This window comes from Pelecanus crispus, chromosome 2, assembly GCF_030463565.1.
Source record: "Pelecanus crispus isolate bPelCri1 chromosome 2, bPelCri1.pri, whole genome shotgun sequence".
Classification (NCBI taxonomy): Eukaryota; Metazoa; Chordata; class Aves; order Pelecaniformes; family Pelecanidae; genus Pelecanus; species Pelecanus crispus.
This window is the reverse complement of record NC_134644.1, coordinates 26,573,614-26,591,855: the sequence shown is the minus strand read 5'-3', so window position 1 is coordinate 26,591,855 and position 18,242 is coordinate 26,573,614. Positions and strand designations below refer to the sequence as shown.

Genomic DNA, 18,242 nt, shown 5'->3' with positions numbered 1-18,242 from the left:
GGAAGTTAGGCGTATGAAAATACTCTCAAGTCAGGTTACAATGACGGACACAAGTGCACCAAGCACATTTCAATGCTGGACTGCCTCAGGAAAAGCAATGCCTCAAACGAACTACTACAAAAATTGACCGATTGGTTTCTTAACTAACCTACTTCTACATACATGACTTACATATCGCTCCTGCCTACTTTTTAACTTCATCCTTATCATACTGAATGTTGTATAACTGCCTCTGCTGATATAGAGGGTGAAAAAAGCATCTGACCCACCTTGGTACCGTATTTCCCCAAAGTGAAGAGGAAACAAGTGGACTGGGCCAAGCTGTCAGCGACAAAAATGAGAGGGCAATAGAAAGCTTGTTTCATGCTGCTCTGGAAAAAAGCACAGATCATCCATGCTTGAAGCCTGAAACATTAGGAAGTCTTTGTCACATCAAGGCCAAGGCAGCTGATGTAAAACAAAGCCTCTTTTACTCTGCGTTAAGTGAGGGGGATCACCAGTTGGGTGCTGTCTCAAAAGGCACAGTCTATCCTTTGCTTTTGCCCAGAGTTTCAAAGCCTCGGTAATAATAGGAAGGCAAAAGAGTTATGCACTGACAGAAATGCAGTCCTGTTCCACTAGGTTTCTGTGTAACACCAACTTTAATTAAAAACTGGATCCTGAAGCTTTCTTCGTTGGGGCTGAAAAAAACCCCAATGGCACTCAGACAAAGTCTGTCTTAATGTCCTACAACCTTTTGAAACAATTTTTGGAGGGGAGGTAGGGAAGGTGAAGGAATTATCACAATGTTAACGAATGGATTAACAAATGTGTTTAAGAAAACTTTTCGGTCCCCAGCAATGAAAAATGTTTCCCCCTCTCCTCCCTTAGCCTTTCTAAAATCATCCAGCTTGCCAAAGCTGGGAAATTCCAAGCCAGCGCTAAAATTTGGTTAAATAAATTTTAACAAAGGAGATACAAATGTTTCAGTTACATTTTACCCTTATAAAAGAATGAGGGAAAAAAAGTTTTACTATTTAATTTGCTAAACTGCTAGTTTTTAACGAGTCATATGATTTTCTTCAACAACTTTTTGAACTAGAAAACTTCACTGCTTTGCCATGCCATTCCTCAGATCTCATGAAAGCGTTTTAAAAATTTGCACCCAGCAGATGGGTTTGTATATTAATTAATTCTTTAAAATGAATCCTAATATGAAGATTTAGATACTCTGAAAGCATTAGTTGCTTTCCATACAGTTACAGCACTGTTCACTGGACCATATGAACTTGTTATCTCACAGCCCTTTAGAAACAAAGATATCAATATTTATCCTCAGGCACTAACCAACCTTCAGTGTTGTCATAATCTTCAAAACAGTCATAAAATTCAGTCCCTAGGCTCTCACATTGGAAAGATCTTCTACATGCCACCATGTTTATGCATACACACAAATCCAGCAGACTTCAGCAATTTAATAACATGCACTAACCACTAGTAAGGTACTCCATAGCTGGACCAGTTCTCTGGGGTGTTTTGGTACCCACATAAGGATGTACACCATGTTAAAGACAGCAAGCTCACTAAAGTGCATGATACTAAGCAAGATGTAAATGTAGATGAGATTCTATTAACTAAAACAGTTGTTGTTTTAAAAGTGTAAAAGACAGCCTACAATATGGTTTCAGTACCACTTTCCTACTGAATGAAAACACAGGATGATCGATCACATCCATTTTTTGTTGACACAACCAAAAGACAGACTCTAGGAAATGAATAGACAATTTGATCTTTGGTGATTTAAATCAAGATATAAAATTATTATATCTTAGTAACACTTAGCAGCTGAACAGTAAGTAGTAGAGGCTATGACAGAAAAAATTATAACATTCTTGAGCTCCAAAAGGTGACACAACCTTACCTATCACGGTCTTAGATGTATAACAAGATGATACCTCTCATCTTAATGAAAAGTTGTCAAAATTCTAAGTTGTCAGATATTGTGTTAGAACTTAAGAATAACTAATAAAACTAAGCCACTGGTGGCATGTAGTAGACTAAATTAGGCAGGCTACACATGACACCAACTGAATGGAGATTAGACTGCTGTGTATTCCCTACTGGCCTAGGAGATACAAAGTAATCAAGACAAAGCTTGTGTTCAATAAATTCAATCACATGAAGATAAAGGTAAAACAAACAGAAAAAGGCCCGGGACTTCCAAAAGGTACCACACCTTAAAGCCATGGGACAGATTAAAGTAATGCCTACAAAATACACTTGGCAGAAAAATCATTAGATTGAAAGCCATAATTAGTACAATATTTCATAAAGATGAACTCTTCAGCAAGCTTCAGCATTGACATTTTTTGTACGGTTGTACAATTACAAATTTGGTCAGGATTTTAAGTACTTTTTCCCCAATCAACTCTCCATGAAATCAGCCTTGTGAAACAAGTTGTCTTCTGGAAGTATAAGGCAGATAAAGCCCTCCTGAACAGAAGGCAAATGAAAGATAGTCCCCATGCTACTTAAGCATTAAAATTATGTACTAGCTTCCAATTTTATACCTGCTTTTCCTTTCACTATTGTGTTTGATTCAACAAATTTATAATGCTAGGCTTTACATTTACTGCAGTTGACTTCTAGAAACCCAGTGCAGTCAAATGAATTACAACAAGGATCAATTTTACTCATTCTTAGCTACAGAACCATACTTCAACGAACAGTTCACAATGAATTACTTAAACAAGGCATACAGGTGAATACCATACAACGCAAGAAAGAAATAAATGAAGAAGTAATGGACATTCACTGATAACAAGCTTCAGCTGGGCCTCAAAAGAAAACTTGTTTTACAGCATAGTAGCAACTTAGTGGTCAAATATAGGCACTAAATCATTAATCTATTCTATTGAATTCTTGGAGAGCAGCAGAGTCATCAGACACATGTCAGTAAGTATGTTACCTTCTGTATCACTAAAAAAATTTACTAACAATCTGAGTGTTGCTTAGGTAGTTACTTCACGTTATTTCTTCTTAAAGCAACTGGTTTAGCACCTGTTCTTTAACAAGCATATACTTATATCAGCTATTTAACTATATATAGTTAAATCAACAGCTGGAGACTCATTTAATTAATCCCTTGGAGTTTTGTTTTCAGAAAACAACTGCAATACAGTAACAGAGTTAAGCATTAAGAATGTTTATTCCACTATATTTAGGTCTTAAAAAAATATTCAAGTCAAAAGAAATGTCTTCCAGAATAGGAACAATCTAAAAAGCAATTAAATCATCTCACTAAATACTACATGCACCTAAAAAGTTAATAAATCTCGGTCTTGTTCAGTAATTTTCCTTACATGCTGCCCTTCTTCCCCAAAAAATAATCTTAGAAGAACATTCCTAAGACCACAAGGCAGTGAAAAAGTGAGTCTGTCTTTTCCCTGAGCCCAAAGTAAGCCTAAACTCCAATCTAAATTTCTGCAATAATAGATGGAAAGACCAATGTTTCCTTCTGGTAAAAGAAAAATTTATTTTCATGTCTAGTATTTAGTAATTTTTCTCCTCAATTACCACTGTTGTCCTTATTAACCACACATAATTGCAATTTATCCCTGAGAACACTAGTTTCATTTAACAAAGCAGGAGCTATGTTTTTATATTACGGGACCCCTAAAGTCACAATATGTTGTACAGTTAACTTCAGAGAGAAACAGGACACTAACTTTACACAGATTAGCTAAATATACTACTACAAAAAAGTTCCTATAGAGTACCTTCAGATTCTTACTGCCATTCAATTCTCCTAGTCCCTCTAAAAGCTTCTAGCAGACTATGAAGGATAGCAATAAAAGCTATGAATTCACATCCTAGAAAACTTGAGTTTAGTCCTCATTTTTTCTAGGATTCTGAGAAAAAAAAAAAAAAAAGTTATACAGTAGAGTGAACTTCCCGGAATGGGCAGAACAAGCCTGATCCTTCAAACAGCAGGTCACAGGGTTTCTCTAAAATCCTTTTAAACTCTGGGTTAGAGCAGTCCCAAATACTTTAAGAAGTACCACTGAAACAACCAATTCTGACTTTGTGGTAGAACATTCTTCATTATCAGCAAAAGAAAGGCTTGATAGTGTCAAATCTGATTAATTTTTTCAGGAAAAACTTTAAAATGTTGCCACTACCACAAAATAACATTGATTACTTAATGAGAAGTTACTTGAGAACAGATCTTCCAATTATTCAAAAGCTGGGCACAGAAAACTTTCGTATTATTAACAGAATATTAAAATAGTTGGTTCCAAAAATCCCATACTGTAACTTAGCAATTAAAACCAAAACCCATATTGAGTAGTTAACACACGATATTTAGACAATGCAATTTAAAATGCCATATAAATGTTTTCTCTAATTCAGAAACATACAAAAATCATAATCTATGGCCATCTGTGCTTGCCAGTTAGAAGCCAAATATAAAAATACAAAAGTATGCAGAAGCAACAGTTGCCAGTATCTCCACACAGTGCTTGTCAATCAAATTACTGGCAACCTGCAAGTTTATATTTGTAACACAGACCCTTTTTTCGCTTATTGTCCTACATGTTTGAAAGTTAAGGTTGACATTTTACATTTTTATAAAGACTGATCTTTTAACATTAACATTAAACTATAAAAACAGAAAATATAAAGCTTCAAGAAGGAAAGTAATGATTCTCATGTTTCTAATAATAGGATTCTAAGTACAAATTACTTGCACCAGATTTGATTTTGAGTATTACCAGACTGACTTATATTCTGGTTTAGATGCATTTATGTATGAAATAACTATAAGCAGAACACTATTATATTTATGCTTTCAACCAGGGAAAAATCACCAGAATAAATTTACTTTCACCAGTTTTATGACATTCTGTACATTAGTTTGAGTGGGTTCCTAATAAAATACTTGAAATTAGTTTTCCCCACACAGATAGAGCTACATGGACATTACAGCCCAAATCAAAAAGGTGTTCTTCCCCACCCTCACTAGATGAAGACAATACCCAAAAATCTATCAATCTCCCTGCCAGTCATAAAGAGATCATCCAAACCAAAATGTTTATGATGTTCCTCAGGTGCCTGTTCTTCAGTTTATAGTTGCATATACTGGAAGAGGAGGAGGACCTCCAAACAACAGGCTGACCACTACTGTGAAATGCAGGATCCCTTCCTGGCTTCAAGTTAGATCACACATGGTCATCTTTTTTTTTTTTTAAAACAAAAATCACTGGAGGGTCCTGTAGACTACTGTTACATCTCAGTCATGAAATGGAAACTTGAAATTCCTCCTTTCTGCCATTGGGAAAGTGTGTGAACTTTCCTCCTACCATTCCTACGACAGCAGCCAGCTCCTGCAGGATGCTTGGATACATCACACTCAGTCCCATAAATTTGTGTACATCAAATTTGCTTAAGCGGTCCCCAGCTTGACCTTCTGTACTGTGGAAAATGCTTCACTCCCTCTAATTCTGCCATTAGACTCAGGGACCTGGGAAGCCCAAGGACAGTCCTTATCATTAAAGAGGCAAACAAAGCCTTGAGTATTGCTTCCATGTCCTTTTGTACCTGATCATTTGTCAAGATCATTTTGAATTCTAAGCCTCTTCACCATGTTTGCCACCCACTTCGGTTTAGTAATGTCTACATATAACCATGCATTCTTTCTGCTGCTAATAATGAAAATACTGAGTGACACAGGTCCCTGAAACACTGAAAGACCACATACTTTGAGAGTAAGCCATTAAAAAAAAATGCTATGAACAATTTTTTATGCAGTTGTAACCACCAAATGATGATTGTACCTAGACCAAGTCTTTAGTTTGCTCATAAGACCATGCCAAACAGTGTCAAAAAATCTTATCACCACACTGACTTTCAGCAACAAGTTCCATCTGAATCAGCCCTAGTTACATAAAGGCACTCTCATATTAACAGTTGTGCAGATCCCCAAGGACCTTACTGTTGACAATTCATTTGGACAAGTCTGTTTCCTTTAAAGAGCAATCTTTGCCAGTCCTTTGAGACTCACTAATGAGTATAAGTAGAGTCCTACTGCTGACTGCAGCCTTTGTTATGGTGTATTATCAAGCATCAGTGTAGCTTCCAGGGGCCAGGGTTGGGGGCAATCAGCTGTTTCTCAAAAACCATGAATACTGGTTAGAATCCTACAAGAAAAATCCTGACATGTCTAAAGAAAACTGTAGTCAGGCAATTGCTGCTACCTGTGGGATCCTAACCAATACTCCATTCCAGCTCACATAGTTCATTCTTCCACGACACACTGCAAATAGTCAACTGCAAATTCTAATTAACTTAAAAGACTACCATTTCTAGAGTGCAGGGCTTTAAAGATGCAGCGATATTGAGACACCTAATGAAATGCATGAAGAGAATCTATATCTGAAAAGGCTTTGTCCAGACTTTGCTATGTAGCTAATGAAAGAAAACTTGAATCACAGAAGCATTTGCCATTTCTGGTTTGTGTTGATGCTGCAAGAAGGGGCTGCAGCCCACTACATGTTTTTCCTGATCAGCAGGACTCCTACACTTCATAACAGTGCATATTTTTCTTTCCTCCTGCACTGTAATATTTAGCCTATATACTAAATGAGGAAGAATAGCTTATTAGAAGTTGTAAGAAAAGGGCTGAAGAGTATATTTTGTGGATGTTAGAAAAAGCATCAACTATGGATTTACTTTGAGTCTCTCTGGACTGCTTATATTACCTTGATTCATGTAAATTTAACTTTTTCCTCCTAAGAGAAAAAAGAAAGAATTTATAATGGCAGAAACTTCACTCTGCTGTAAACCATTTTAGTTGTATTTATGTAGAATATATCTAGATTTTTTCTCCTCCGCTTCATACTGTGTCCTCTTTAATAAAAATGTATGTATGTCAGAGATTTAAAGATCAAAAATTGAGAAAGAAAAACTTTAAAAGGTAGAGAGAATATCTAAAGGAATGTAATAAAGCACAGTAAGATCTGAGTAGTTTTTCCTCATATTTAATTACTCATTCACTAAAAAGTCTGAAAGCAAAAGGTACCTTTAGAATGAACAGACTATGGCTAAGTAAGACTTTATTAATAACCAACACAAGATTATCAGTTTTTTCAAGTTGATGAGTGCCGTGGAATTGATACAGAATTTGAGAGGTTACATCTTTGGCAACAAGGCAATCAGCTTTTCAGATACAGATCAACAGTTTAAATTCTGTTCAAGCTAAGCAGGGACTAATAGCCACTCCTTGTTAATAAATACAAGTGATGTGATGACTTCCACCCAGTTGTCAAAGGCAATCTTTTCACAAATATTAATGCTGAGATTTTCAAAGTAGTCTGGAGAATTGATACATTTTTAGGAGATTATTTGTAGGCATTTTGCCCACCTCTGTGCTCCAACTCTCTGTAGAAACTGAACAAAAGTTTAAATTTTCATTTTAAAAAATGTTTGTGGCTTTGATTATTTTTTAATGAATTGTAAAATACTTTAAAAAGAGTCAAACTCAGTTGCGCTTCATCGTTTTCCAACCTTGTTTATATTATTTTTACATGAATTCATACCATGTGGCATGTCTGGCACTGAATGGACAGAGTGAGAATAAAGCTCCCAAACTCAGTAGGTTTGTGAAAGACAGCTCTGTGACGAGCAGAGCAGACCAGACATAAGGAAAGAACCAACTGCATGAATTTCATGCTCAGTGTGCAAGATTTGACAGGCTTGTATTATTTTGACAGGCTTCTATTATTTTTTTACACACTGCTGAATCATGAGATAAAAGTGAGCTCACAAAGACACCAATATTGCTCACAAAATTCCAGACTTGTCTGTGGACTTTGCTTTTTTTAAACAAAAAAGCAAAATCGAATTCCTGGAATACATTCCAAATAATGGAGAAAATCTAGGAAACACATCCCCCTTTGAGGAGTCTTGTATGAGGATTTCCATTGTCTCTTTAAACACAGCAAACTACACTAGCTAGCGCAACATACCACTAAACATACCAAACCAGGGGTTTCTTATCATTGTTATGGAGCATTATCTGTAAGCATAAGATATTTCTCCTATATAGCTTTTAACTGAAAATACATATTCTCAATGTATGGTACTAATGTTAAATCAGCTACCTCACTTAGACAATATAAATGGATTTAGGAACACTTAGGATCAAGGGATAACCACTTCTGCTAAATCACAGCCTACCAGTGAAGCCAGATTTGAGTAAACTCTTACGCAACTTACTCTGCTTATTCTCTGTAACACCTATTTTATCAATACTTGCACAGAAACACACTCAGTCCCAGAATCCCATCTACTCCACCCCTCCAACTGCCCCAAAATTCTTGGCTCTACAGCTCAGGATTGTAGTTGTAGAGTTATGCTGTAATTTTGCCATGGCAGTACAGTTTCCATCAAATTTATGCTTTCCTCTGGAAATATCACCAAAATGGTATACACTCCCTTTAATATCATTACTGCCAGTTGTGGAGAGTCTTAAAATTTCTTAGTGTTTTGAGATTTAGAAGCACAGTCCAAGAGACTACCTTTTCTTTGTTTTATGATGATGCTACAACTTAGTGTTGTTACAACTGTGATTTGATCACTCCTCCACTTTCCTAAGCTTGGTGTTTGGTTTCCAGAGTCTCCCATTCTTTTGCCAAGCTGACAACTACTGAATTTGTTCTATCTGGAAGCTTGTTGGGGTTGCCTTTCAGAAGAGGGAAGAAGCAGGAAGAGTGACTCCATACTTCCAAGAAACTAAGAACTCTAAGAAGTCTTAACATTTTTATTCATTCTTCTGTCTTTTCCCCACTAGTTGTAGGAAAGGTAGTTTTTAATATAAAATGCTGGCTTCTCAAGAAATCATGTGAAAATGCAGATTAAGGTTTCAGTCAAGAAACAGGAACACCAGAACCATCAACACAATATGGCATGCCAGCACTTTGCAGTCAACAAAGAAGTGTCTCATCATCATAAATTTCAAGATTTATTTACTTTATGTTACAGCATAGCAGTCAAAATGCTGGAATTATCAGATGCGCTTCATTGAACGGGAGTACATTTATCAATGCGTCTTCACAAATTCAAAGTGTCACATTAGCTGGTACCGGTAAAAAAAAAAATACATAGCAATACATTGAAATCTCTAACTATGGGGCAGATATTTAAGACAGAGCTTTCAACCCCTAAATTAGGATTCCCAACAACTGTGTTATTAGTATGTAATCTTACATTGCAATATAAGGGAGGACAACAAAGTTGGACCTACTTCAGCAGCCTTTTTTCTTTTGTCCTCATTTTCATCAGATTTTTCACTACTCCAAACACTAAGATGCTACAGTAACCATATATTATTTTGCAGTTAATATGTCTGTACATCAATATTTAAAAGCACCTAGTTGTTTGGTTATTTCCTGGGGGGGGGCAGAAATACAGGATTTTCTGGTAACACATATGCCAAAAGGTCCAATCTACTTTCCTTGAAGTATCAGATAGACTTTACTGAAAGTACTTTAGAAGGAATTTGTGGTGGTGATCATGCTTATTTCCAAATCAGTATAAACAAACTTGTCTAGATACAGTTATAACTGAGGAAAACAAATGTCAGAGTCACCTCTGTTTTCCTATTGCAACACACATACTAAGAAAACAAGTAGTTGGAAAGCAGACCATAGAAATGAGGGAGAGACTAGTGCAAAAATGAAGAAAGTCTTGAATGTGGTCAAAGAGCAATTTTGTGCTTTCTTTTCTGCAATTCCTTCTCTTTACACATGGAGCAGCAATAAAACATTTTAAATTGCGTTTTTACAATGCAAGTTCTTGCTTTCAGAGTGCTACCAACAATACTGTGTTGTCTTATTTCTTTATTTTTGTGAAATTCACTGGGCATCTTGGATTAAAGACCAATTTTCTCTAAACTGCCTACAGAACAAAGGTTATTTTGAAGTGGTATTTATCTGCATCCTCAAGAAGAAAGCAAGTATTAGTTTAAGCTCATTCTACCTTGCATCACTACTGTAAGGTAGACAGCTACTTTAGAGTTTTGAATAAAAGGGTATATTGACAATAATATTTAAAACAAATAATCAACCCCTGTATCAAAAGCAAGAACAGGTCTCTGGAATGAGGGAAACGGAGATCAAAACCAGGAAATAGAAGAAAAATGGAGAACACACTTAGAAATAGGAAGAGTTCTAGTAGTGCCAATTGAAAAGAGTTGAAATCCCAGATTTCAATTGAAGTACTATTTTTTTACAAGGACCCAATAAAGTCCAGAAGAAACTTGAACACAATGGGAAAAATTAAATTTTCTTTTTCTTCTTTTTTTAAAGGAAAAAAGAACACTGAGAAAACTGTAAAGAGCGGGTAGTTCTATCATCCTCAGGAGAACAATTAAGTTCTACTAAAAAACTCAACATTTAAGCTAGTGATCCCAATTTTTCTGCTATTAGAAATAGAATGAGTCTTGAAAACTCTTTCACAGATTACCTTGCTGTTTGATCTCTCATCCAAGCTTATGTATCACCCCAGTAGCAATAAACTATATAGATAAAATATATTTACATCTCAAATTTATATAAATCTTTTTTCTATGATAAAATGCAGATATATACACTGTTTTGAACAAAAATAAAAGGATGCACAGTGAGGTGAGCGCCTCGCTTTTTGTTTCTCTCTCATCTCTACTCAATTTCTGCCCTATCTCCTTCTACTCAGAGAGTTTTAAAACCACACGTTTTCTCTCCAGGGTAACGTTCAGTCCTTGTATCTGTGATTTTCTCTGCGAGACAAAAAACAGTTCTTAGCTTACTCATATTCATAATCAAAATACACACAGGCAGTTCCCCATACCTCGTACTGTTTGCATTCAGAATTGACAAGAGATGCAAAGGAGAGGGAGTGGATTGAAGCCCGTAAAAGATGAAGAGGAGCCAAAAACCCCACAAGTTCAGAATGACCTGAGAGAAGAAACAGCTTAGCAATACAAAAGAGGAATGCTTAGGAATTAGGTACAGGTTTGTGAGGATCTTCATGTGCAAGAAAAAGGGTTCCCTCAAGTAAATTGTCTTAAAGCCCATTTCTCCATTATAGTATTTTTTCATAGTTCCACTGCACTCTCCTGCTTTGCTGTAAATGAAGAGATTACGCAGTTTCCATTCACATCTGTTGAGCCAAAGCTCACCCACACCTTTCCAGGAGACTCCTGAGAGTTAGCCTAGACTCCCCTCCAATTGCTTCCTCTCTCGTCCATTAATACACACACAGCATCTTCAGATACAGACGTAGCCCAGCATCATTCTCATTCTATGAACTTTTAGCCCATAAAGCTGCTCTTCTCCATACTTTATGAAGAGTGACGGCAATGACTAGGGCTTTACAATGAAGTTAGCACTTTGTGATATGGTCGAATACGTCGTCTTATTTTAAGAGAAACGCAGAGTAAGAAAATGCAGACTGAAAAGGAAATTCTTGCTTCCAGGATTCTGTTTAATTATTTTTGTTCAAGTTATTTGAGGCAGACAGAGAATAAACAAAATGAACAGTCTACACCTGAAAGCAAAAGATGTATTAGTAGGCCAGGTCTTTAATGAAATGTAAGGTTTAAATGTATTTAATTTGTCTTCTGTGATGAAAGACTTTTAATAACCACTGAAATACTGCTTTTCCTCCTCTTCAGGTAAATTACAGGGAATTTAAAAGGACTGTGTTTTACAAACACAATCTATATGTTGAATTCATCTGCGGGTTTTAAATTAGAGCTTTAATCACTGTGGCACATAATTATTCCACATTTATGCTTGAGTCTTATTTTAAAAAAACTGTTTCACAGCTTTCCTTGAGAAATCCAAAACTTCTCAGTCCAAAGAGGCCAGAGATGAGGAAGTAAAATCTTATTCTCTCCTCAAAAGAGTAAGACATAAGAATGCCAATAGCAAACATTCTCAGACTCTTAGACAATGCTATTTTAATAATACATATCGTTTTCATTTCCAGACAGCTGAAATACTCACATGCATGACCAGAAGACGAAATATGCAATTATTTCTTTTTACTATTCAACTTGTGAAGATAACTTGTCAAATTACTTACACAACCTGTAATACTTGTCCACTGAGTGCCATTAGAGCTTCCCAAACCATCTTCACTCTTCCATCTGCTCAGCAATTCTCTGGTATAGATCAAAAGCTGTCACACTGCTTATTCTGTGCTCAAGTGTTTAACTAAACCAGTTCCGTAATTTCTTAAGGTTCTTCAACAATTACATGATTTCTTCGAACACCTCAACAAGAATGTATTACAAATATACATAGAGACTTTGAAAATCAGGACATTAAATTATGTATTTCTAACACTGGACCCGAAATCCTAGACCAGCCTGGGAGAATTAACAAAGTAAAGTAGTGTCTTTTCCTCACCCACCTCTCCCACACCAAAAAAAAGTATACAGCTAGGGAGAGTGCCCTTTCCTCAACAAAAACAGGAGCAATGCACATATTTCAATACTTTGCAAATAAAATTTCAGTACTGTAAAATGGACCATTCTATAAAACTTGTTATTTTAGTTTCATATCTCTTAATTTTACCAGTTACAATAGCTGTGTGTTTCATATACATGTGTATGTATAAATTAAATCAAAATATGTTTTTAAAATTTCAAAAGCTTTACCAAAATACTATCACTCATTTTCTCACAAGGGAATCTGAGTCCCCAATGTTTTTATTCTGAAGCTAGCAAGCTACTCTGTAGAGTTTTGAAAGTTGACCAAAACAGTGCAGCATCCTGATAAGAAAAGCCAGCTACTAAGCTGTTAAATAAATACACAAAATTAACATACCCAACTACTGTAAATAGTATCCACTGTAATGTTAGATGAGATTTCCAAGCAAACTGATGCACAGAGACATGCACACATAGTATGTGTGTATATAAATATCACACCAAGATCTTCAATCACCATCCTCTGTAGTCTTTTGTTAAGACCAGTATACCTACACTATCTCAGGCCATCAACAACATTCTAGAACCTCTTCAGCAAGGCACACAACGCACCTGATTGATTTCTAAGTTCACTGTGTTTTGGGGCACTGATCAACTTAACAACATGCATCTATATTTCTGTTGCTGGCACACATCTTCTCCTTTCCACCTTCCATCGCAGTCAACCCTGTTTCCCTTAACTAGCTTTTTCGACACTTTTCTTGGTCCACCATAATCAGATCGGGATCTAAGATGAAGAAATTGCTTGTTTGGGGAGAAGGGAGTCTATAAAGGCACAGAGAGACCATTTTAATGGGTAATGGAGACAGCCATTTATAGAGGCTGGGTTAATATCCAGTACATTTACCTTGTGGCAAAGGAAAATGAATGACTATAGGTCTGGCACAAGGAGCATGTAATTTACTGGGTTTAACTTTGTGCCTCCCTTGCCTTTGTGGGTTTGTAACAGACAGAACAGCAACATATGGTGCAACTGCTTCATAATAAAGACTTGGCATAGTCTCCAAAAGTCAGCAGGTACACATGAATGGTGATGAGCTCCTATCAAGAGCTTTTTATTCCATTTTTCAAATGACGTACTGGCGAAGGCTGTGTGTTCGCACTGAGACCCATTCTGCCAGGTTGGAGTACATTTAGCACCTTTCAATCAAGGTAAGAGTCACAATGCAGCTTCTCATCTCTAGTAATAATAAAGGAGGACTCAAAAGAAAATTCCGTCGCAGAAAATCCATTTGTAATACACTTCTCTGTAAAAGATCTATGTGCGGAGACAGCGTCTTAAGAAGACATCAAGAATAAAGAAAAACAAAGTTCTCCTACAGATAAATTCACGCAAAACCAAACTCCACAACTTGGCTACTCAACACTATGATCAGAAAAAAACCAAATGATTGCTTTACAGGAAGTTCATATTGCTTAAAATGCACACACTGAGATTTGGCAGTAGTCAGCTACCTACTTTTCGAGAAAAAAAGCCACAACAAAACAAACAAGAATCTAAGTCCCAATTTCAAGTAACAACTCCACTGTTAGCAGTGTACCAGCCACCTCTATGGCACCTACTAGACTCTTTTACCGGCTTCCCAATTGCCAACGTTCATCCTGCAGTTTATGTAACATCTTATTTATATTTAAGATTTATAATTTCAGGCACATAGCTGCACTTTTAGCACAGTAACAACACATCCTTTAATACATTTTTCCAGCTATTTTATTTTAAAAACATTCAGTGGTTAGGCTCAAAAGTTTTTTGGATGCTTGTTGCTGTGGTTTGCAGAAAATATTCATTGGAGCCAAGCAACTTTGCGAGACATAGTGATCATGCTACTGTGAATGTGTTTGTATCCTTGAAAAAAGAGAAAAGCAGCTACAGGAGCAACTCCTGCTTCCATTCTCCGATAACACAATTTCTTCATTTCTACCTTTATTGGTGACACTTGTCACTGGAAGACTGTGACCTAGTCCCCACAGTACAAAACATTTAATTACATCACTCACATGTAAAAAAAGGGGTAAACGGTACACAGAACACCACCAAAAAAATCTGAAAAACTAACACTACTTTAACAGTCCCTTCCCAAGTAAATCACATAGAGCTTTAAAGAGTTACAATGACTTAAACCACAAGGGATGTTTAAAAGCATAGAATATGAAACTCTTCAGGCAAATACTAACTTACAAGAACATCATCAGTTTTTTGTCAGAAAAGACTCGAAGAAGGGTGAGAGTTATGACAGTGCTTCTAAAATGCAAAATAAATTAGTAAAGCGTGTACATGTCATTTCTCAAACTAAGAAGGAAGCCACTGAATTCCTGCTAGAGTCCTGGCTTTTGTTTCACTTCTCAGTAACTGTCATTAGCTTTCTGTGTTAATCCCAGGCCAACATGGACAGAAAAATATAAATTCTCTGGATAAATTCTTCATTGTGGTTTATAATACTGGCAAATTTACTTCAACCATTTTCTTTGCGAACTACTTCCCAACTTTCCGCAAAAGAATTAGCCAACCTGGGTGTGACAGAATGTACCGCCACCAGTACCTCATCTGCGCCTGTGCCTTTTAACAGTAGTGCATAACATTGTGTAAACACCATTCTTGCTCTACGCATTTCAGAACAGGTTTTCCTATATAAACAATACAGCTCCATCTAGGAGAGTTTCCCAACGCACATTTTGAACGCTTTTTCAAAAGAAACAGAAACGCAGTAAGTTACAAAGTTTTTGTCTAATACAGCAAAATATCTATTTAGTATTTCACCGCCGAACTACATTCTCTCTTCCATAGGCCACATAAACAAGACAGCGATGACATTTCGTAGTTTCATCATCTTTAGCTTGTCTTCTTGTTGCCTGTGCTGTTAGCTCCTGGCAAGTTACATGCGTGTATGTTTAGCCTGAATGGCTGACTTGCAGACTTCTAAACTCTTATCATTTGGCAATGACTGCTGGAAGGAAGCAGATGATACCCAATGTCCAAACACTAATCTTATCTTATTTTCCTACCAATGCCATTAATTATCTTATCTCATTGACCACACCAAAGCTTGCTTTGAAGTAAAAAAGAGGTCCTCCTAGAGTGCGGTGACTCCGGTGTCTTGCCCAGAAGGCGAAGTGCTTTGCAGCCGGTGTGTACTGAGCCACGCTTGAAGGGCAAAACGATGAGCTCCTGCTGAGCACGCCCGCGGGGCACCGCCGGAGCCGCCCGACAGCCCGGGGGGCGGGGTGCGGCACCAAGGGCGGCCAGCGCGCACGGCGAGGCCCTACAGGTGACCGGCTGCCCGGCATTTCCCGACAACCGGTGAACGCACCTCACCGCATCACGGGCGGCACCGTTAATCCCCCGCCTGCTAAGGCTCTCTCAGGGTATTAGCACCACACTGAGGAACAGCTGCCGGTTTTCTAAACTTCCTTAAGGGCTCACAGGGTGCTTCCCCGGTTTAAGAGGCAAACGGAATTCGCGCCGCGGGTGCGCGGCGGTAAGGAGGGCAGCTCTCCTCCTCCTCGCCTCCTCCTCCACCGGCGCCGCCAGCGGGGCGGGCCCCGCAGCGGGGGGCCGCCCGGGCTGCCACCGCCCGGCGCTGCGGCGGGCACCTGTGGCGAGCGCCGCGCGGGGCCCGCCGCCACCGGCCACTGGCACCCAGCGCTCGAACGCCGCCCGGCCCCGCGCCGCACCGAGGCCCGCGGGGGCAGCCCGGGGCGCGCAGGGCGGACAGCGCAAAGCGCCTCCTCCGCCCGCCGCTTTGTTCGCGGCGGGGCCCCCAGCCCAGCCCCCTGCCGCAGCCCCCGCTCCGCCGCCCGGCCCCGCTGACTATCCTCCCCCGGCCTCGACGCGCTCCCCTCAGCCTCCCCGCCCCGCCGCCGCCGCCTCCTCCTCCTCCTACCTTGGCTTTCCCAGCCTCCAGCTTCTTCAGCCGCTCCTCGTCCTCCATGGCGTCTGTGCGGGAGAGCAGAGCGCTACCGGCGGCGGGAGGCGGGGCCCACCCCGCCCCCTGCCCTCAGCTGGGGCGCACACGATCGCTGTCCCGTCCCGTCCCGCCTCACAGCGACGACAGCTGCCGTGGCGGGGCCGCCGGCGCCGCCATCTTCATCTCCACGTAAACACGCGGCCGGGGAAAGTGACGTTATAGCGGCCCGCTCCTCCTCCTGCCGCCCGCCCCTCCTCCCCCCGGGCCGCGGCCGCTCCGAGCGCCGCTGGCCGCCCCCGCCCCCCGCCCGCCCGGCGCCCGGCCCCGCCGGGGCCGCCCCCGGAGAAGCGGGTTTGCGGCCCGCCAGCCCGAGCGGGGAGCCGAGTGCCAGCCGGCCGCGGAGGGGGCGGCGGCGGGCGGCAGCGGCGGGCACACCCCGCTCCACACCCCGCTCGCTCCGGCGGGCAGGAGGGCGGGCGGCTCTCTCTTCCCACAAAGGAGCTGCAGCGGAAAGGCGCCTGTAGTTTGCTGTTGCGCTGATACGAAGGTGTGAACAGACGATACCTGAGTTCTGCGAGACTGCTGCCTCGCAAATCCAGTCTCTCTGCCTACAACGCTAATTTTGGCAGTTTTGGTTTTCTCAGCGTTTTCTCGCTCCTGCGTGCGGCTCACTGAATTGCAAGCTTCCTATAGCACGGCTCTAAAGCTTGGAAATAACACTAGCAAGCTTTTTGAGCGTGTGTCGCAGACTGTGTAAGGATGGCAACAAAGGATGTGCAGCCCCCCCCCCCGTTTAAACTGCTTAATATGCACTCATCGTGCCGGAGGAGTTGAAATAGGTGTGTTAAAATCACAATGGGGAATATGGCACGTGGCAATTAAATGCTAATACGGTTTCTGTACCTCAGCATTCAATACAAAGCAATATTCTGGGATTACTTAATATCGTCTACGAAATGTGTGCCTTGCAAGGCTAATAGCGAATTTGTATTTCATGTTCATGAGGTGCTTTTTCAGCTACCTCTCAAGTCGGTTCCCTTTGTGGTGGTGCGATAGATGGCACAGGCTTACACATTCCTGGCAAGGCTTTTTTCATGAGTGTGTAACAGCTGCATGAGAACAAACAGATTCCTTCTCCTGCATTTGCAATCATTCTGCTTTATTAAATGCAAAATCTAACATCTGTCTGATTTAACTTAGATCTCAGCCTTTCTGATCTTTTTAACGCAATTCATTTAGTATATAGTCTTTCCTCGCTTGAATTTTCCAGCAAAGACCAGATACGCCCAAAACAGAAAAAATGCCAGAAGAAAAACATTATTTGCACAGTATTAGTGACCAGGACCGAGACAAAAAATATGAGGACTCCTAGCAGCAGACTTCCATATTACTGCCAGAGTAAACTAAACCTACAATCTGAAATTTTTAAGGATTTTCCACTCCTCCTAAACCACATTACATTTTCATGGAAAAGTCTGAAATAATCTGTTGATCAGTACACGCAATGTGCATTCCTGTATTTAGAAAACAATGTCCTCAGCCTTCACTCAAAAGGAGAGGAATACCATTTATGTCAAAAGAAGAAAACACCATTGACGGTAGGGAATGATAAATGTCTGCGTTATACTTTGTTCCATATTTGAAATAAGCATATGTTTCAGTTAAAGTTCTCAGACTTCGCTATTTCACTAGAGGAAAAGTATGTTATAGAGAACAACAGCAGATGAAAAATGAAATTAAGAATTCATTAAAGAGGAAATATTTTTGTAGAAATACTAATTTATTTGAGTTCATTTCCTAAAAATGTGTTCTCAAGTTAGTAA

The 18,242-nt window shown here is 39.5% G+C and overlaps 1 protein-coding gene across 4 annotated transcripts in view; it reads right to left on the bottom strand.

Moving 5' to 3' along the window:
• The window catches only part of AKAP9 (A-kinase anchoring protein 9), a 117,713-nt gene extending 101,234 nt beyond the window's left edge, over nucleotides 1-16,479 (bottom strand). For all 4 annotated transcript variants that reach the window (XM_075705718.1, XM_075705715.1, XM_075705719.1 and 1 more), the window contains exon 1: nucleotides 16,396-16,479. In XM_075705718.1, coding sequence (XP_075561833.1) covers nucleotides 16,396-16,443 — 48 coding nt within the window. In that variant the 5' untranslated portion in view covers nucleotides 16,444-16,479. The remainder of the gene's footprint in view (nucleotides 1-16,395) is intronic.
• Nucleotides 16,480-18,242: the final 1,763 nt, after the last annotated feature.